This window comes from Amblyomma americanum, chromosome 2 (genome assembly GCF_052857255.1).
Source record: "Amblyomma americanum isolate KBUSLIRL-KWMA chromosome 2, ASM5285725v1, whole genome shotgun sequence".
Taxonomy (NCBI): domain Eukaryota; kingdom Metazoa; phylum Arthropoda; class Arachnida; order Ixodida; family Ixodidae; genus Amblyomma; species Amblyomma americanum.
Window position 1 is genome coordinate 75257365 of NC_135498.1, and position 20884 is coordinate 75278248.

At 46.6% G+C, this 20884-nt stretch overlaps 1 protein-coding gene across 3 annotated transcripts in view; it reads left to right on the plus strand.

Annotated features, from left to right (window-relative positions):
* LOC144121434 (uncharacterized) overlaps nt 1–20403 on the plus strand; it is a 70108-nt gene extending 49705 nt beyond the window's left edge. Inside the window, exons 25-32 of one of the 3 annotated variants that reach the window (XM_077654624.1) lie at nt 6240–6284; nt 6372–6416; nt 7142–7339; nt 7771–7977; nt 14111–14239; nt 14632–14790; nt 15871–15918; nt 20183–20403. In XM_077654624.1, the coding sequence (XP_077510750.1) occupies nt 6240–6284; nt 6372–6416; nt 7142–7339; nt 7771–7977; nt 14111–14239; nt 14632–14790; nt 15871–15918; nt 20183–20326 (975 nt within the window). In that variant the 3' untranslated portion in view covers nt 20327–20403. The remainder of the gene's footprint in view (nt 1–6239; nt 6285–6371; nt 6417–7141; nt 7340–7770; nt 7978–14110; nt 14240–14631; nt 14791–15870; nt 15919–20182) is intronic. The other 2 variants (XM_077654625.1, XM_077654626.1) reach the window with 2 other exon arrangements.
* The last annotated feature ends 481 nt before the right edge of the window (nt 20404–20884 follow it).

Sequence of the window (20884 nt, forward strand, 5' to 3'; positions counted from 1 at the left end):
GACGTGGTGAGGAGGTCGTGTCCCGCGGAAAAACTTCGTATGTGACATCACTTATACGACGAACCACCTCGTACGGACCGAAGTAGCGTCGGAGGAGCTTTTCGGAGAGTCCGCGGCGGCGCACAGGTGTCCATACCCATACAGAGTCGCCGGGCTCGTACCGAACGCATCGATGTCGGAGGTTGTAGCGACCAGCGTCGAGTTGTTGTTGATGTCGAATCCGGCACCTTGTGAGTTGGCGGGCTTCTTCAGCCCGCTAGACGAATGTGTCAACGTCAGCGTAGGGGCCGATGTCTCCGTCGTTGTGAGCAGCGGGTAGCATAGCATCCAGCATGGTAGTGACACACCGTCCGTAGACCAGCTGGAAAGGTGTAAGACGGGTAGTCTCCTGTTCTGCCGTATTGTAGGCGAAGGTTGCATAAGGAAGAACTTCGTCCCACGTACGATGCTCAGCGTCGACATACATAGCAAGCATATCTGCAAGCGTCCGGTTGAGGCGTTCAGTCAAACCATTTGTTTGGGGATGATAGGCTGTTGTCTTCCGGTGACTGGTGTGGGTGAGTTCGAAGAGAGATTGCATTAATGCCACCGTAAAGGCGGTTCCACAGTCCATGATGACGACTGATGGCGCACCGTGACGCAAGACGATTGATGTCATAAAAAACTGAGCCACTTCTGCAGCACTAGCGTGGGGGAGCGCCTGTGTCTCGGCGTACCGCATTAAGTAGTCCGTCACCACAACAATCCATTTGTTCCCAGAGGAAGACAATGGGAATGGGCCCAGCAAGTCCATGCCCTACTTGTTGGAAAGGTGTTGGAGGCGGTGGGATGGGCTGGAGAAGCCCTGCGGGTTTAACTGGTGGTGTCCTTCGTCGCTGGCAGTCACGGCAGGTCCTCACATATTGCTGGACTGATGAGAGCAACTTTGGCCAGTAATACTTCGCACGAATGCGGGCATACGTCCGCGTAACACCCAAATGGCCAGCCGATGGCTCGTCGTGGCAGGCGTGCAAGATTTCTGGACGGAGTTCGGATGGCACAACCAGAAGAAAGGTTTCCGTGTTATGGGCGAAGTTCCTCTTGTAAAGGACGCCATCTCGGAGACTGTAGGAACCCAAACCTCGAACGAAAAGCCGCGGAACAGCGACGTTAAGGCCCTCCAGATGCTCGATTAGCGGACGCAACTCTGAGTCAGCCCGTTGACGCCGGGCCATATCGGACGCCGTGACGAGAGCAAAAAACGGGAAGTCGTCCTCCGTTTCGGCCGGATCAACGTTGGCAGGTGCACGTGACAAGCAATCGGCGTCATTGTGCTTACGGCTGGACTTGTACACTACCGTGATGTCGTATTCCTGGAGGCGAAGGCTCCATCTCGCAAGCCGTCCCGAAGGGTCTTTGAGATTGGCTAGCCAGCATAACGAATGATTGTCACTGACAGCTCGAAACGGGCGACCATAGAGATATGGTCGGAACTTGCTAATCGCCCACACTACCGCAAGGCATTCCTTCTCTGTGGTAGAGTAGTTTGCCTCTGCTTTCGAGAGGGAGCGGCTGGCATACGCTATTACTTTCTCATTGCCATCCTGCCACTGAACGAGAATAGCGCCGAGACCAACATTGCTGGCGTCAGTATGAATTTCAGTGGCAGCTCGTTCATCAAAATGGGCGAGTATTGGGACAGTTTGTAGGCGGCTGCGTAGCTCGTTGATGGCAGATTTCTTATCATCATGCCACACAAAAGATACATTGTCTCTAGTAAGCATTGTAAGGGGCTCGGCAATTGTGGAAAAGTTTTCAACGAAACGTCTGTAATAGGCACAGAGGCCCAGAAACGTACGAACGGACTTTTTGTCGGTTGGGCGCGGGAACTGTGCCACAGCGGCAGTCTTCTCTGGGTCAGGACGGACTCCGTCAGCGCTTATCACGTGACCAAGAAAACTGAGCTCTTCGAAACCAAAGTGACACTTTTGTGGCTTTATCGTCAACTGTGCCGAACGGAGCGCCTGTAACACCATTCGCAGCCGGTTGAGGTGTTCCTCGAAGCTAGGAGCAAAAATGACAACATCATCAAGGTACACTAGGCATGTCTGCCATTTCAGCCCAGAAAGAACGGTGTCCATCATGCGTTGGAAGGTTGCTGGCGCAGAACAGAGTCCAAAGGGAAGCACTTTGAATTCATAAAGGCCGTCAGGTGTCACGAACGCTGTCTTCTCTCTGTCCCTTTCGTCCACTTCGATCTGCCAGTAGCCATTCTTAAGGTCGAGTGAAGAAAAATATTTAGCCTCACGCAGTCGATCCAAGACGTCGTCGATACGTGGAAGGGGGTAAACGTCACGTTTCGTGACACGATTCAACTTCCGATAATCGACGCAGAATCGCAAGGTGTTATCTTTTTTCTTCACCAATACCACAGGCGAAGCCCAGGGGCTCGTGGATGGCTGGACTACGTCGTCTGCAAGCATTTCTTGCACTTGGGATCGTATAGCCTCCCGTTCCACCGGCGACACTCTGTACGGGTGTTGGGATATGGGGCTAGTCTCCTCGTTGACGATGATGCGGTGTTTGGCTACCGGGGTGCGCCCTACCTTTGATGTCATGGCGAAGCACTCTGCGAAATCGTGAAGGAGCTCTAACAAGCGCTGCTTCTGACCCACCGACAAGCCGGGATTAATGTCCACGGTAGACAGAACGGTTGCTGCATCGCGTCCGTCCGGCGACGGTAGCTCCAGAGCACATATTTCTGCGGGCTCAACGAAGTCGGTAACGAATGCGACGGCCGTTCCTTTCGCAATAGGCTGGAACTCTGTTCCGAAGTTGGTGATCAAGAGTGTCGCAGAGCGATCCCGTAAGCGAACAAGCCCTCTTGCAGCGCAGACTCCTTTCTTGAGTAGAAGGCTGACGTTTCTTTCTGCCATAACGTCTCGATCACCGGGCGAGTCACTTTGCACGGGGACCATCATGCTGCACCGCGGAGGCACCATCACGTCATCAGCAGCAATACGCAGGGTGGGTATCCTGGAGTCGTCTGGGTCGGCTATTTCAATTGCTTGCGTCGGCGAAAACGTCACGCGCAGCTCTTGTAAATTGATAACGGCGCCATTAGATTGTAAAAAGTCCAGGCTGAGAATGACATCGCGCGAACAGTGAGGTAGGACAACAAAGTCACAAACGTAAATAAATCCGTCGATTGCAACTCTCCCCGTACACCGGCCAACAGGGGTAATTAGGTGCCCACCAGCTGTGCGAATCTGAGGCCCAGTCCACGCGGTTAAAACTTTCCTCAGTTCTTTTTATAGCTCGTTGCTCATAACCGAATAGTCCGCTCCTGTATCAACCAATGCCGTAACTGCTAAATCGTCGATATCGACCGGTAAGTTCGAAGCTGCACATCCTTTGTGATCGTCACGTGTCCTCGTTTGATAGCCGCCGTCTGGTCGGGACCGCAATGGAGGATGTTCAGCTGTTCGCTCGTCAGCGGCCTTACCTCCGCAGGCCACTGGGTCTAGTTTCCCCGGCGAGGACTCGGTGAGCGGCTGAAACGGCTTGTCAAAGGACGGGGACTCGGCAAACGATAGCGGGTAGAGGTTGGTGGGCGGTAGTCAGGGCGAGGGAAATCAGTGTGAGTGTGATCCCGCCGCGTTGACAGGTGCTCCTCAATTTCGCGGGACCGTTCGCCATTGGGCGGACAGGGGACTCGCGGATGAAATCCGCGAATTCCAGCTCGACGATAAGGGCACCACCGCAAAATATGGCCAGCCTCACCGCAGTGGTAGCGAAGAGGCCGCTGGTCAGGTGCCCGCCACACGTCCGTCTTCCGCAGCCTGGCTTCGGGCAACACAGGGACAGGCGGGGGTTGCGGCTGGAAAGCAGATGCAGATGGGCTGGTGCTCCAAGGGGCGAGGTCGCAGTTCTGTCGGAGTACCGACGCGTACGTCTGGCACGGGGGCGTCGGTGTAAGGGCAGCAGGGACAACAGGTTCAGGAACCACCTGCTGCACTTCCTCTCGGATAATTTGTGCTAACGATGGACACTGCGGCTGCGACTGGGCAGAGAGGCGCATTTTGTGCAGCTCTTCTTTGACGATAGATCGAACCAGCTCCCGAAGGGTGTCAGCGGAGTCGCTGGAGGCTGGCACAATGTCGGCAGTTGATACGGTGTTCACGGTGCGATTGTAATAGCGGGCGCGTTGTTGCAGGGTCTTTTCGACGGTAGTGGCCTCTGATAGAAACTCCGAAGTGGTGTTAGGTGGGTTTCGCACAAGCCCAGCAAACAGTTCTTCTTTTATCCCGCGCATCAGGTGGCGCACTTTCTTGTCCTCGGCCATGTTTTGATCCGCCCTTCTGAACAGTCGTGTCATGTCCTCATAATACATTGCGACGCTCTCATTGGGTCGCTGGTTCCCTGACTGCAGCGCCGACTCAGCTCGTTCCCGACGGTCGGTGTTGACGTAGGTCGCCAGCAACTGGCTACGGAACCGTTCCCAAGAAGGAAACATTGTCTCGTGGTTCTCGTACCACGTCCGCGCCGAGTCGTCATGAGCGAAGTAAACATTGTGCAGCTTCCGCTCCGCATCCCAGCCGTTGTACCTGGCAACGCGCTCGAACTGGTCAAGCCAGTCCTCCGCGTCCTCAAACACTTCGCCATGGAAGGTCGGCGGCGTTCGCGGCTGGAGGACCAGGAAATGAGCAGCTGAGTTCTCGTTGTCAGCCATAGCTGCCGCGTCTCCGTTGCTAGCCATAGGTGCCGCGTCAGTCCTGCGCGTCGCAGCTGGAGCTCTGGTTCTAGGGGATAACGGACCGTACTCTGGTGACTGACCTTGGATTCGGCGGCTCGTACTGCGATGAATCGGAGTCAAATCCGTGTTCATAGAGAGCCTTCGGGGCACGTAGATGTTGGAAAGTACCCAGCACCTCCACCAAAAATGTAACGAAGACAGGACCGGCACAGATCACAGTCTCAGCGAAGTCCAGCGCACAGCAGGGAACTCACAAGATGGCTGTCCAAACCACACACACACTTCGTCTTTGTCCACCGGCACACGCACACTTCGTCTTCATCGTCGGCGCGCTCCCATGAGCACGCGCCAATATATATATGTATATATGCCAATATATATATATATATATATATATATATATATATATATATATATATATATATATATATATATATATATATATATATATATATACACAATACACAGCAGTGAGCCATTTCTCTGAATACGCGGCACGTGCCTAATGCGAGCTTGTGTAATTCGAGAAATTATTAAGTTGAAGGCATCAACCATTGCTGTGATTCGCAGAAACTGAAAACGCGCCTACAAGCCTTGAAAACCAGCGCTCAACACCTCTGTGAAGCTACTCCCTGCCTTGTGCCTACCGCGAGCCCGCTAGCAAGTGCCGCGCCCCCTAATTTGCTTGCAAACATGCAGAAGGTCTATAAAGCTGCATGTTCTGAGTTATATCGGAAGCCATAATCTGCAAATGCCAATGAGAAAAGTAGTGACGTGCTTTCTAATATTTTGAATTTTTATTAATTATTGAGCAGTGCCTGGTTTCTTGCCTTTTCTAAAGATTCAAACTGCCGTCACCACGAATAAATTTTTTTCGGCAAAAATATTTCAGGCTTTGATTATGCACATTAGGATAAGGTTCCATGAATTTTTTTGAACAAATTGGAGATAGTCAAGCGCAATGTCTGAGACGTTTGCTGTGAAATGACCCCTATATAATCTGTCTTTCAATAAAAGAATCTATTGTCAGTAGCATGTTGGTCTGTGTTTTGCATTTGCAATCATCTTTATGTTGCGTTAATTTTTTACCTACGAGAATGACTTCCAAACAAGGGGCACACACTGAAAAGCAGCGGGAAGGCTAGCGACGGGTAAAGCAGTCAAGTCCACATCATGTCTGCTTTGTTGGATAACTCAGTGACTCAACATGAAGGGCAAGCATCGTCTGCTAGAGTGAATTGAAACTTGTAAATGAGAAATACATGTCTGACAACTATGTCATTTTGTTTTATTTCTTTTCTTCGTGTTCTGCAAAACTGCAGCCTGATTAGATTGATTAAAATTTAATTCAAGTAGGCCTCTAAACTGAAAGTGCATTGCATTGTGTTAGGGAGGGCTTTCCTGTACAATTTGTGAAGCTTTTACTCTAAACAGTTCTTTCAGTGTACATCAATGTTTTCCTAGTTCAAGCATGCTGCTAAGTGTATCGGTCCTCTTTGTGCAGAAAATCCAATCTCTTGAAGCCTCAGTTGGAGAAAGAGCCCAGAAGGTAGGTGCCATTTTTATGTCACATTTGTCAGCTTAACAGTAGAACTGGATATAATCGTTGTCAATCATTTTCTGATCTGATGCATAGCCTTCTGAGCACAGTAGGCAGGCACTGGCCGCACTCAAGACTGAGGTAAGCAAGCATGTGCATGCTGTATGCTGTGCACTTAACCTGACAGTACTTAACCTAAGGTGCTGTCACTAGCTCAGTTAGTGCACACTCTGAAAAATTCTTTGAGGGATGTGCAAAGCTTGGGCCAAAGGGGTGCATCCACGGAGGTGAGCGGGGTGTGCTGTCCAGCATTTGATGTCGCTTTTCCGTGGAAGTAGGGAATAGTGGAGGAAGGGGGGGGATGGTGCAGGAAGAGTCAGACTGTTAGTAGAGTGCAGTCCTTCGGAGTCCTTCCTGCATAATGTGTCGTCTTCGTCCTCGGCAATATTTGGCTAGTCAGTTGTCCAAGTAGCAGAGTGAAATGCCACTTGGAAGGTGGCTAGCAGCATAACATGCCACCTGCCAGCGGTGGTAGGTGAAGGCAGATGAAGAGCTGCACTCAAATCTTGCATTACCAACTATAGTAATCATCAGTCAATTTTTTTGCCTCTCCTCCTCTCTTCCACGTCTCTGACAACCCTCACCTGCCCCATTTGTGCCATGAGTGGCTGTAGCAGCTTTGTCTGGCCGATTAGCCTGAACAGAGGTGGAAGACTTTCACTGCCTCAGCCTATCTCTGAAACTGAGTCTTATTGCATGTGGCAGCCGTTGCCTGCTTTGTAGCAGGAAGCAGCCCTCATTGCATTAACAGTGCCTATGCACAAAGCCTCTGGTATGAATTTCGCTTCCTTCTCTCTGAAATGTAGAACAAGCATCTCAAGGAAGAAGTGTCGAAGCTGCAGGAGAAGGTGCACAACCTAACCAGCGAGACGGCAGAAACAAGGGATGCAGAAGCACTGAAACCTGAGCACATTGAGTGTCCATACCGGGAAGCCAAAGAAGAGAACCAGTTCATGAGGAGAGCCGGCAGTGCTGCCAAGGCAGGGGTGACCCCAAGCCACCAGGTAGGTTCTGCAGCAGTGAATGTGAGAAAGAAAATAGTGGTTCCCTAATTGGATCGAGGCTCATTAAACTGCATCCAGTCATTTTGCCAACTGTACGTGTGAGAAGTGGGTGCAAGTGCTGACTAATAGGAACTTGTTTTGCAAGCTTTGTGGCCTAAAATTCATATAGGCAGCTAGCAGTTGCATACTCCTATTCTATGGTGGTTGTGAATGATTGATTACATGTGGTGGCAAAATTATTCGCACTGCAATTTACACAAATTGATCCGATACTTTGGCTACAGAACTCTGTTCTAAAGCTGCTTTGCATGAAAGCTTGTTGAAGTAAGGAAGAGTTGCACTCAGTTTAAGCTGGTGGTCTGTTGCTGCTAAATAAGATCATGAGTTGCACTCAGTTTACGCTGGTGGTCTGTTGTGGCTGTTTTGACCAGGCTTTAACACCTGTTCAACGGGGAAGCGGACCTGTTCCTGCAGCACCACAAGAAGTGCCCAAGTGCATGCCAACACAGGGAGGCCCTTTCACATCGTCATCTCTGCACATTCCACGAAAGCCTAGCACTTCCTTGGCCCAAGCCCCATCATTGATTGCACGTGCTTTTGCAGAAGCACCGGGTAGCAGCACCTTTAGAGGCAGATTGGTGAGGGCTGGAGCATACGTTTAGCCGCCCACTCTAACTGCTTCCTGAGGGTGTGTAGCTTTGGTCAAAATGAAGCCTCACAGACCACTGGTAGAACATCTCTAGTGTTGCGCCCAGGTTGCCTGAACAACTGCTGAAGCAGCACAGCTACTGATACAGGCCCTTTTTGGATTGTTTTCTAAATTTGTTCTAGGCGAGCTGAATGTGAATGAATCAGCAATGTTTCTGTTGTTCCTGCTTGGCACTAGCCTTGTGTGCTTGCAAAATGTTGATTTTGAGTCAACAGAAGGCAGTATTGCTTAAGAAACTTTTAATGCATGGTAGAACTGGCACATGCGTGATGAGATGGAGATAGTGAAAGGTAGCATAACTGTTTTAAAAGCCTTCACAGAATATTCACGGCCAAAAAAATGTGATAGCTGCATTGTTTGGCCCAATTTGACAGGGACAAAGTTTTTTGTGCTCAACTGTGCCAAAGATATAAACCTGACTGAAATCACATTGAACTATGAGCAGTGCAGAAGGTTTAGGTGATGCATCCCCATCAGGGATTCAACGTTCACTGTGAACCTTTCTGGTCTTTATGCAATGCTTCTGTATTGCCAATGAGGTGTGATCAAGAACCATTGCAGTCTTTTTGTTATATATATATTGGATATCTGAATTGCTATAAGACCTCAAGTGCTATTTACACCATCAAAAGTCGACTCGAATGCAAGTCGACCCCCCCAAATCACATTTCCAAAAAATAAAAAACTTCCGAGGTTGTTTAAGCTTGGCCCTGAATAGTTGAACGCGATAGCATTATGCAGTGGCTGCTATCGGTTGCTGCGTGCAGGCGTGCACGTGGGCACATTCCAAAATGAAAATGTATTAGTCACTGGGCTACTCGTGCACACTTGCATCATCGTCTTCACTAGCGCTGCTGTCACGTTCGCTGCTGCAGTTCCACAGCCTGTCGTTCTAACGTCGTCTTTCAGCGAAATCCCGCACTTCGCAAACAGCCATATCACGACATTGCATGGAGCAGGTAAAAATTTTCCTTGCTGCAGCTGCCACACCTGTATCACCTGTTGAGAACGTTGAACTTGTGGCCCAGCGCGCAGTTGTTTGTTTCTTCGGCGTAAAAAATGGCACCCATCTTGAATGTAGACATGAACAAGCGCCGGTCGCTTGCCGGACCTGGAGCGAAAACTTGTGAAACGATGCCGGCAGTAGTCAAATACGTCAGATCAGAGCCAAAGATAAACTATTCGTGAATGGCGTCGGCTCTTCCGTCGGCTATTGACACTCCCCCGGCACCGCTGCCATTCCGAGTGGGGGTGCCACCTCAATTGGAACTGCGGCCCTTCCATCAACTATCAACACTCCCTTGCGCGCCGAGTGCGCATTCGAAAGTAAAAAGAAAGCTTGTTTGACGCTTGAGCTTCCCTTAGAACGTGATTGCGTTATCGGGCCACCGCTGCTAATCAGCAACCACGGTCAGTAGCCACCTGTGGGGTTCCAGTTTGCTGCTTATTGACAGCCGCCATCGGCTGCCACCCGTGTGCGGGGAGGGGATATCAGTTCTGCGCCTTGACGTAGCAGCTGCTCAAGGCCAGCATTAAGAGCAATGCTACGGAGCCACGCAGCAAAAATTCAACCATGCTTTAGCATGCCTGATATCTCATTTGTCTCACCTTTACTTATAGTGCAATGTTTTCGTTTCGATTGTAAGTGAACCCCCCAACTTCGGATTTTCAAATATTAAAAAATAGGTCGACTTACAATAGTGTAAACACGGTAATCAATAGCTCTCATTGCTTTCCGGTGGGTGGCAAATATTGAACGGTGGCATTACCAGGGTCACTATACTTAATAGGCAAAAGTTTTATCCTTTGCTTCCCAGCTTCCCATTAATTGTGTACCTGACACTGTGCGCTATACTCGCTTTAACAATCTTTTTCTAGGATATATGTAGATCAACACCATGTTTACAGACATAGGGGGTGCTCGCAGATGCCGGAGTCTGGGGTGCCAAACTTGGGAGTCTAGGGTTAGGTGGTGACATCTCCACCTTTTTGGAGCACAATCTCATTTAGCCACAATAAAATATTTCTCCAGAACTCAGCATTTCCTTGTCTTTGGCACATGAGAGCATTTAATACTGCTTCCACACACTGAAAATTTATTTCAGAATAAATTTTAGCATCTTTTTGTTCAAAATAGGGTTCGGCGCAACCCCTGTGATTCAAATTGGCATCCTTTAATCAGATAATGGGTGTCTCCACCCTACGAACGGAAGCTCTATCAAGGTGCTCTACCGAAGTCGGCTGAAGGTATCCTGTGTGCTGTCGTCTGCTATTGTGCGCAGTTCACTTATTATGCTGTTTGAGAGATGGCTTCTATGTAAAGCTGTCTAAACTATCTAGTTTGAATGATTTTATATTTTTGAGCAAAACTCTTTAAATTTAAACTCGTCAGCTGTGAACAAACGTCCGCCGCCTTCATTGGTGCATTGTGAAAATAGAAAATAATTTTGGAAAGTTTTCTTTACATCTGTTATGCTCCCGCACTGTGTACCCCCAAGTCAAGGTAACTCCAACTTGCACACACTATGTGTTGTGTTGTTTTGGGTTTTTAGTTGTGTTTTGTTCTTGTATAGGCAAGCTCATTGGTGCTCTGTGAAATCAAAGAGCTAATTTGAAAATTTTTCTTTGCATGCATTTCTATGGGCCGTATCCCCGCATTACCACTACCCAGTTACAGCAGCACTATCGTTGCTTGCACTACAGATTGCTGTTGCTCTGTATGTAATTTTCTTGAGAATTTGAACCATTGAAGAGGTTCCATGCATCTGCTTGCACAAAGCACTGTGAAAGTGCTTTCACTAAATTGGCTCCCACTCCTCACAGAATGTATTGGGTAACTTCGATCAAGACGTGTACTAAGAAGTGTTGCGGATGGGGTCTACAGTACGACTGTATGACTCAGGGCATTGATCAGCAGCAGTGTACAGTTGAACCTCTATGTAACGAACCTCTATGTAACGAATTCCTGGATTTTACGAAATTTTTCAATTCCCCAGCACATCCCCCATTGAAGCCCATGTATAGGCGACCTCCATGTAACGAACTCGTTGCGGCAGTTGACCTTGATGTAACGAATCCGTGGCTCTGATCATCGAGCTGTATCTTGTAATGTTTTGCCCGAAATTTGACCGGGCAGTGCGCAACTTTAATGAATATTGTTTAAGTAAGTTTTTATATTAAAAGGTAAAGTAGACCGCGAGCAGAACGCTTGCAATCGCAGCAAACAAGCAGACCTCAGTGATGATGATGATGTTGAGCGCCGCTATCGCCGCTCCGTGGCAAGCGTAGCAACTTTTAAGCTTTCATTTTGTAGCTTGACACTAGGTGGCACTACTATGACAAATTTTTCGTGGTGTTGCGGCGCAGTTATGGTAAGTCTTCTTCGTCAGCGTGTTGACGTGTGTGTGTTGGTGTGTGTTTACGGTGTCGGTTCGTTACGATGAGTTCTGCTGTGAGGAAACGCAAAGTTTTGTTGCTTGAAGATAAGCTCTCGATTTTGAATGCGGTTACCGCCGGCGAAAAAAAGAAGGATGTCGCTGCCCGCTTCAATATACCAGCCAGCTCCCTGTCAACCATTCTTGCTGCAGAACAAAGCATCCGCAGTGCGATGGAGTCGGGCACAAGCGCCCAGAAGAAAAGACTGAAGACGTCGACGTATGCTGATGTGGACAACGCCGTGTTTGCATGGTTTTTGGACAGACGAGCACAAAACGTGCCCATAAGTGGCGCGATTTTGCAGCAGAAAGCCATAGATTTTGCTTGTATCCTGGGCCACGACGACTTCAAAGCGAGTAACAGCTGGCTACAAGGATTTAAAAGCCGGCACGGTGTCGTCGGAAAAGTGGTATCTGGCGAGTCTGCCTCCGCAGACAGCGATGCTGCTGCCTCGTGGGTGGCCAAGAAGCTTCCCGGCATTTTCAGCCACTATGAAGCTGCCGACATTTATAATGCTGATGAGACGGCCCTGTTTTTTTAAATGTTACCGAGCCGCACGTTCTCACTGAAAGGAGAAGACTGCCGCGGTGGAAAGCAAATTAAACTCCGCGTGATGGTTTTGCTTTGCGCCAACACTGATGCCAGCGATAAGCGAATCCTGTTTGTTATTTTCCGCAATGCCCGATCCGGATGTTTTAAAGGAACAGGGCGGATGCCAGTAAAATATGTGGCAAACTTCAAAGCTTGGATGTCGCGGGCAATTTTTTACGACTGGCTGAAGGAGCTCAACCAAGATGTCAAGCGACAAGTTCGCAGCATTTGTTTGCTGCTTGACAACTGCTCCGCGCACCATGTGGAAGGCCTACAGCTTTCTAAGGTCGAGCTGCAGCATTTGCCACCTAACTGCACTTCTCTGGTACAGCCCTTAGACAAATGGGTTATTAACAGCTTTAAATGCTGTTACCGGCGTCGATTGATACAGAAGATGCTCCTGGACATCCGCCTTGAATGGCCAACAAAAGTGGATATCTACCAAGCAATCGAAATGCTTGCTGCGTCGTGGCAAGAGGTCGGATCACAAGTGATCACCAATTGCTTCGCCAAGGCTCAGGTAAATAAGGCCATTCAAGCTACAGTCACTGAAGACGAACCTTCAAGCCCACCCGAGGTCGCAGAAGCGTGGGATGAACTACGCATGAACGGTGGGGTGCCCGACGGTGTCGAGCTGTGCAACTTTTTGTTCGTGGACAACGGCGCCGTGGCTACGGAAGAGATGACTGATGCGGCACTTGTCGAAACCGTTAAAGATAGCCTTGAAGGTGACGGTTCGTCAGAGCCTGATACGTTTTGTGCTGTTCCCACCGCGAGGGAACTGATGGACGCGGTGGACGTTCTGCGCCATTTCGTCGGCTCGCAGGACGATGAAGCAGCCATGGATGCCTTAGTTTCCTTGGAGCGCCGAGTAGTGGCTTCGATCGGGCAAAAACAGCAAGCGAAAATTACGCAGTTTTTCTCTATTAAATAAATTCTTTGAATGGCGAGTTCACTTGAATTGATATCTGTCGAATTTTTATTTCGTTTTGGCATAATCCTTACCAGTCTTAACCCGAAACTGCATGTAACGAAAACCTGGATATAACGAAAAATTGCGAACTTTTTTCAATTTCGTTATATCCAGGTTTGACTGTAGTACTTGGAAGCAAAACATTATTTTTTAAGCAAATAGGGTGCTGGTCACTGGTGTGGTGGTGCTGGCAAGTATAGGCAGGTGCATATAAGAGTCCTGAGCCTGGTAATGTGAACTCCTGGGCACCAGTGTGGCATTTGAAAGTTTGAGTGAAGAATTGTGAAAAGCGTAAGAATTTTTTCATGCCTAGGATAGGCAATCAGGCAAGATTGCAGACGTGAATGCTTGATTCTGTCCTCCTGTGTGTTTTGCTTATCTCTGTTTGTCTGCCTGGATCATGGATTAATCTTAATTAAATGCATGCCAGCACTTATTTAGCTGAAAAACATGTCAAACATGCTGTTGAAGTCTGCACTGTGTAGGTCCGTTGCATTAGCTTAGGCTGGGTGTTAATATGCAGTAAATGTAGAAGTGGAAGTACACTGAAAGGTGTTGCAGACAAACCAAGCAATTGACAGCCCTAAAAAAGCACTGGCTATGTTACCAATACAAAGGAGGTCATACTTATGGCTGGCAGTTTATGTTGTTTTCCAGCATGCAGGAAACGGACATTTCATGGTCTGAATGAAACATTGCGGTTTGCACTCTGTACTATTTCAGATAATCTTGGTGAAGTAGGGAATCGCATTTATATGTCAGGCAGTGCTCAGTTTGTTCGGAAGATTTTCAGTGATGTGCCTTGCCTAACATACCTTGTACATTTGCAAGGTCAACTGCAAAGCATCCTGTGGGGTGCCTTCAGTATTAAAACATCAGTTTGTCATGTGCCACCCAACATGTTAGACAATTGGTTTGCATGAAAGCTCATAGCACTAGATGCCACTCTCTTAAGCTAGCATTCTGAGCTGCCACTGAATTCAGTTTTTGCCTGGTTTTAGCATTGTCACAAGCTGAGGAGGATTCTGTGCTTGATCCAATGCCCATGACTTTGACACTGCAGGCTGTGCGTGAGCCTGTGCTGAAGCAGGAAAAAACACTCTTCACATCAGCGTCATCTCCTTCATCCGGACTTAAGGTTGCTGTGATGCCTGCTGAATCATCACAGGGAAGCTCATCGAGTGAAGTATCGGTGAGGGCTTGAAGGTTGCATGCAAGGTTGATAGAGAGGAGCATTTTGGATTGTTTCTGAGAATGTATGCATAATGGTAATTGGAATGACACGGTGGTAGCTATGGGGTTTATCCCAGAGTGACATTTTGCTTCAAAATATGAACCTTGAACTGTAATGCAGATTTTGTCGCGTTTACAACCCGTGTGCAACATAAGTTATTTCGAGTTGTGAGCTTTTTCTTTAAGTAAAAGAGCATTGTTTTTTGAAAGATGTCGAAGTTTGGTTGTTTTCTGTGAGCATTGCGTGTTTCTCTATTTTCTAGAGAAAGCACCCTGATGGTGAGATGATATGATTAAGTACATTTGTTCATGAATGTTTCCTCTTACCCTTTCTATTAATTTTTTTCTTAGCTCTCTGAGTTGGTTAGAATCTGCGAAGCAATCCCAATCAAGCCGAAGCCTCCGAGTGCTAACACCTTGCAAGTGACCGGTAAGGCTGGAGGGAAATCCTACTCAACCAAATCTTATGGAGTCGCTGCAACAAAGGCATCAAAACATCTGCAGGAGGCAGTGAGTGCTTTACTTTTGTGTGGAGCTCATTCATTCTTACAAAGTGCTTATTCACACATAAGACAGAAATTGTGCAGTCTAACAAGGGCTGTCATCAGGCTTTCTTTGCTGCCATGTTTCTTATCAAGTTTCGTTGAGCTGTACTTGTGCCTATAATTGTTATCTTAGTCCCTTGTTTCTGCTTGTCTATCATAGAAGCTGAAAAATGCTAATACTTATTATTTTCCTCATGGGAGCTTTAACCACCACAGTGGCTGACTGGTTATAGTGCTGTGCTACTGATGCAAGGGTGTGGGCTGGGATCCATAAACCAATTATGGGAGCTGTGGCTTGCATGCATCAGTGCACACAGAAGCAAATAAAGGGTTTCCCTTTATTGTGTGCCAACCACAGTCACATAGTAGTTTTGCAGTTGGCTGCTGACCGCTAGGTCATATGGGCTCGAACTTGTGGTCAGTCAGTCTCTAGGTTGAGGGGTGGCTTTGTTTTTTCAGGCGATTGCATGACTTCTCTGCAAGTGCCTTAAAGCATGAACAAGGCTCCTCGTTGCCCTGTTTAAATTTGAAACCAGCAGCAGCTGCAATGAAGCAGCGATAAGTGTGTCACTGTGAGGTTTCATGCCTCCCTGGTCGAACAAAAGCTTCAGTGGAGTGAAAGGAGTTCAGTGATAAATATTATGCATGTTTCACAGGAGCATTGTGCAGTGTGCTGGGCACTTCTTTCAAAAAAATTAAGAATACAAACTCAATTTTGTACTTGGAAGTAGCTGGCCAGGGGACAGGGTAGCTGTGCTTAATACAAAGTTAGCATGTCAATTGTTAATATAATTGTTTGCATGCCATGCCACAGGAAAGTCTTGCAAGGTGCTAAACTCAAAGCAATCTGTGAGCAGGATTTCTGGGTCCTCATCATGTTGCCACATTACTGCCTATTCGTTTCTCTTGAACCCTCACATTTAAAGCAACTGGGAGAGCGTGCTTCCAGTTGGAACATTTTTCTTTTCCTGACATATAGTAGTCATATTTTGTGCATGTATCGCTAGACACACAATCACTGATCTGACAGTAAGCCTTCTTGCAGAAACCACCAGTAAAGGCTTCACCATGCAAGGGAAAGCGTCCTGGCAGTGTAAGTGGCTCCTTTTAGCAGTTGAAAACTATTGTATTTTATTAATTTTTAGCCTCTGAAGTGGCGTGAAGCTTCTGATCTCTGCAGAATGCCACAAGTATTTTTTTCTTCATCTGAAGTGAAATGGTTGTACTATAGATTGCTACTTTATCTGGAAACTTAGAAAGGAATGTAAGAGGTCATTTTGTTATTAATATTTTGTTTGCTTTGCAAAAAACTGCATGTGAATTTTCATGTTACTACTTTGTTCAAGTTTTAAACAAAGTGTAGCCAAAACCTTGTGGTGCAGCTGTGCAGCTTTTTTGGGGCACTTTTAACGGGTCAAGTTTTTCCAGCAAAGGGGAGGCATGACCACACATAGCTACATTGTTTCATACTTAGTGTACAATGCTGTGAAACATAGAAGCAAATTACATTTCAACTGGCAAACATAACTTCGTCGTGCATCATTTATTCAAAGTGAAAACTTCTTCAAAAAGATGCGGAGTGAATGAGCGCTTGATGAATAAATTGAAAACTTCTTCAAAAAGACGTAGAGTGAATGAGCGCATAACTAAACGCATTTTGATAGATAAATTTAGTATTTCTTGGAGAGATGTCTAAGCTCATGTTTACTATTACTAATGTATTTCATGTCATGCCCTGTCGTGTTTTTCATGCTGTGTTGGTGGGCCAAAAACAATGAATTCAGCCATCAGTTAGGGGATCCCACTGTGCATGCACAAGCTATAATTAGCTTGACTGACAGAGGCTTTTAAATTGAGTACTGAGCAGTAGCAGCATCGCATGTTGACTTGATCAGCACACTTTCATCAAGTGCTGCTTTCAGCTTGGACGTTCATCCTTTAAAGCTGTTCATTTTATTCATAAAGCTCTCAAGAATAATGCCATGAGCAAATCAGATGAAATTATCTGAATGCCTGTACAGGGGCAGCTGCAGCAGTGCTACTGCAAATGTACTGACCAAATCACTCTGTCATTTAGTGGTGTCACTGTTTGTTGGCTTAGTGACTGGAGACAAGAGAGGTGACCAGCGCATGCATAGAGTGTCCCTCTCACAAGCATCCTAGGGAGGTGGAAGCGAAGAAGCAGGTTTCAGGGATCTAGTTGAAAACTTTCTGAACACGCCTTGTGTGTTGCATTATTAAGAGACCGACAGCCGACCGAAACGTGTTGCGAGATTAAGATAAAAATGATGATGACTGAAACAGTTTAGTGCTGCAGTATTAAAGAAACATAAATTTAGTTTGGCACTGAAAATTGCATAAAACACCCGAAAAGTCATCTTGCATCGAAACATTGGTATTATCGGTGCATCGCGATTTTGAAATGTTTCCATAAAATTTTGCTGATTTGCTAAGTGCAGTTCCCCTTCCTCTCAGTAGTGTTTGTTATATTCTACTTATGTTTACGTTCTTTCTAGTGCACCCTTTGATCCTTTCATGAAAGTCAACGCCGTTCACACACTGCAGATGAGGTGCTTTTAGCTTTTGTCTGTAGGTGGCATCATAGTGTTTTGCATTTCTTGGATAAAGCAGTAACCACAGTCCACTGAAGTTTTTGTCGATGAGGCGTAGATCACTGTGCTGTAACAGCTTTGGGTGTAGAAACTCAAATGGTTGCTACTCTTGGAACTCTGTGTAATTGCTGTTCAACGCGATGGCAAGACAGTCGAGTTGGTGATATATACATCTGGGAAAACAGTGCAAAAGATGAGGACAACAAAGAAAGGAAACAACAGGACCAGCGCGATTTTTACTCACAACTAAAGGCTTGTTCACAGGAATCAAAAAATACAAAGAGGGCAAACAATCAATAAGCAAAGCAAACACACATGTAGCTACGTGGAACCGAGGAGACGAACCTCACTGTCATGCAGGCATACAGATGGGCTGCTAACGCACAGTTTAGTTTTTGTCTTCATGCGAATAGCCTCCATAATCTCTCTTGTTAACTGTGTTGGGTGACTGTATAATACATCACTGTGATGCAAAGTATGGAAGCAAGATTTGCAGTCTCTAACATGTTCGGCTAGATTAGTAGATTTATTAGCCTCCAAGGCATTAGCATGCTCAGTTAGGCGCGTGTTAATGCAATGACCCATCTGTCCAGACGGGTAAATGTATTAACTGTGAAAACTTAAAAAAAGAGGGTATTTGGTTTATTAGAGTTTAACGTCCCAAAGCGACCCAGGCTATGAGAGACGCCGTAGTGAAGGGCTCTGCAAATTTCGACCACCTCGGGTTCTTTAACGTGCACTGACATCGCACAGTACACGGGCCTCTAGAATTTCGCCTCCATAGATATTCGGCTGCCGCGGCCGCGATCGAACCCGTGTCTTTCGGATCAGTAGCTGAATGCCGTAACCACTGAGCCACCACGGTGGGACGAATAGAGGGTCTTTAGTCGTAAGAAGTGACTTGCATACCTTTTACAAGTTTTAAAAGGCTAAGCATGAAGCTTGGTATTCAGCTGCACTTGAGAAGGTGATAAAAGATGATCCAGTGTTTCCACTTTAGTATTTCCATATTGAGCCTGGGGTTATTGAACTGTGCTTACGGCTGCTGTTTTTGTATGTAGTCCTGTCCTCTTGGGAGTAGCATTCCTGCCACTTGTTTTACATTCTTACAGCATTCTATCTGGTAGTCTGTTTCAAAAGGACTCTAGTATAAACTTTCAGGTACCTCAAAATTAAGCCTATTATGAAGCCACCCTCCTGGCTTCAAGCAGATTGCTGCCTTGTACCGTAAAATTTTTAATAGGTGCCCCCACCTATGCTAGGGCCCTCCCTAACTTCACTGTTAATTTCACATTTCCGTTCCGTTCCGGGAAAGCACCCCCTGCCCGCTCCATGCCCTATTATTCATCTTGCCCAGGCGCACTGGCCTGCCCCATCGAGTTCAAGAATCCAATCCAATACTTTTTTTCAAGCCTTCAACGCGTTCATTAGCATGTCCGTTCGGCACGCGCCATTTGTCATCTTGCTTTGGTGTTCTCAAGTCGGCACTGCATTCAAACAGAGTGACGAAGGAAATTAAGATCATGCAGTGGCATCAGGAAAACGGAGGGAACATTGACAAATATCTTGAGACTTCAAGCTCAACCCACAACGGATACTGGAATGAGACAAAAATGCCGGGAAGTTGCTACAGCAAACCTACAGGAAAGCAAAACTTCGAAGAAAGTTGAGCAACAGCGCGCGGGTTTTTAGTGAATGCGTGGACGATGCGCTCTTAGAGTTCTTCGAGCGGGAATGAATGGCAGGATGTTTTAAATTCATGTGCACTGCACTTTTTTTTTATGGCGGGAAAATGTCGCCACGGTCTTGATTTTAAGCCCTGTTCCGGGATAGCGCCCCCCTCTACTTCGCCAGTAATCAGTAATTTCCACTTGCGGGGGTGGGGGCTCTTGCTCAGAATTTTACAGTAAGTAGAATAAATTCCATTCAGCATTTATGCTTTATACAAGTCCTCAAAATCTTGCAATGCAATGACATGTGGCCCGCTTGACGTCGGTAATGAAGAGACTAATTGGCTTGCCAAAAACCCCAAAGATATTCGTAAATAATGGAGGTGGGGGCCATGACCAGCTGAAGAAGATCCAGTCTATAGTGCTGTGGCAGGGGGGTGAGCAGCCAAAAATAAAAGTAAACTGAGCCAAGAAGGTGCAGTGTAGTACCGGCCTGTAAATTTTTTTTTTCTGTTTTGCTCTCGTACGAGTGGAAGAGAAAAGAAAGGGGTTCATTTTTAATTATTGATATCTGTGGTGCTACATAAGCTAGATCTAAAATTTTTGTAGGAGGATGATGGGCAATTCAGTATCTATCAGTACTGATAGATTTTGAATTACCCATCTCTTGCAAGAATCCTAAGTGGTTAAACGGGTTTAAAGAACAAGTTGCGACTTAATTCCAACAATACCAGTTGATATCTAACTGGTTTTCGACTTGTTCCATTTGGAATCTACTGGGAGTTTGTTCCTTAAACCAAGATTGATGCAGATTGATGAAGAGTGGCACATAGTCACTGCTCTTTACTCTTGTGTCCTATCCTGTCCCTTCTTTCTTCCTGCACTGCCACTAAAGTCCTTACACCAGTTTGACCAGCTATGATTTTCACCTGGCTTTTGCTTTTCTTAGCCTTGGTGCAAACTATTTCAGGTACCGCTTAAGTGTTGGATTTAAATATATGCATGCCACTTTCATATTTGTTGTTTGGTTAACCTCAGTGCTTCAGTTTTACATGGGCTTAATGATTTCTCGCAGGCATCTGCAGTTCCAGCATTGTCCAAAAAATCAGCGCAGCTGGAGGAGAAAGGGGACTCAAGTTCAACTGGAATGCTTACAGGTGCATCGTCCCCGAAGAAGCACAGATTTTTCAACCCAAGCTCGAGTTTCTATGACTTCTAGCAGCCCCGATTTATCTTTTCATGGTTTCCAAGTTGTGCCTCATTAAAGAATTCTGAGTGCACCAAATGTCCCTGTGAGCATCGCTTATGTAAATCCTTTTTTATTTTGTCTGCATTAGAATATGCATCATTCTTTTCCTTGAAAAAAAATTTCGATGTGCATGAACTTCAAAGTTAGTGATATCAAGCCATTTGTACTTCTTCCAATTGCATTTAGTTACAGTGTCTTGACCGTAAAGCCTGTGTCCAGTTAGGCTGAGCTCTGCTTGTGCTCAAAGCAGTTTAAGCTTCATGCTTACGTTTTGTGTCATTCGATGAGAGTTTTAAGTTTACTCCGGCTTTCATTATATGATGTGCCTCCGCATAATGTAGGTACTTGTCACATTTGTTTTTCAAAGCAACAAGTGAGCCTAGCAGTGAGGATGTTGCTTTGTTCCTGGCTGCCTGCCTCCTGCGGTGACTTTGCCTCCATCCACCTCTATCATGAGAACAGAGGCAAACCAAATTGGGTGGTGGATCTGCATTGACTTGGCCTAGCCCGAACTTTCCCCGCACGGCT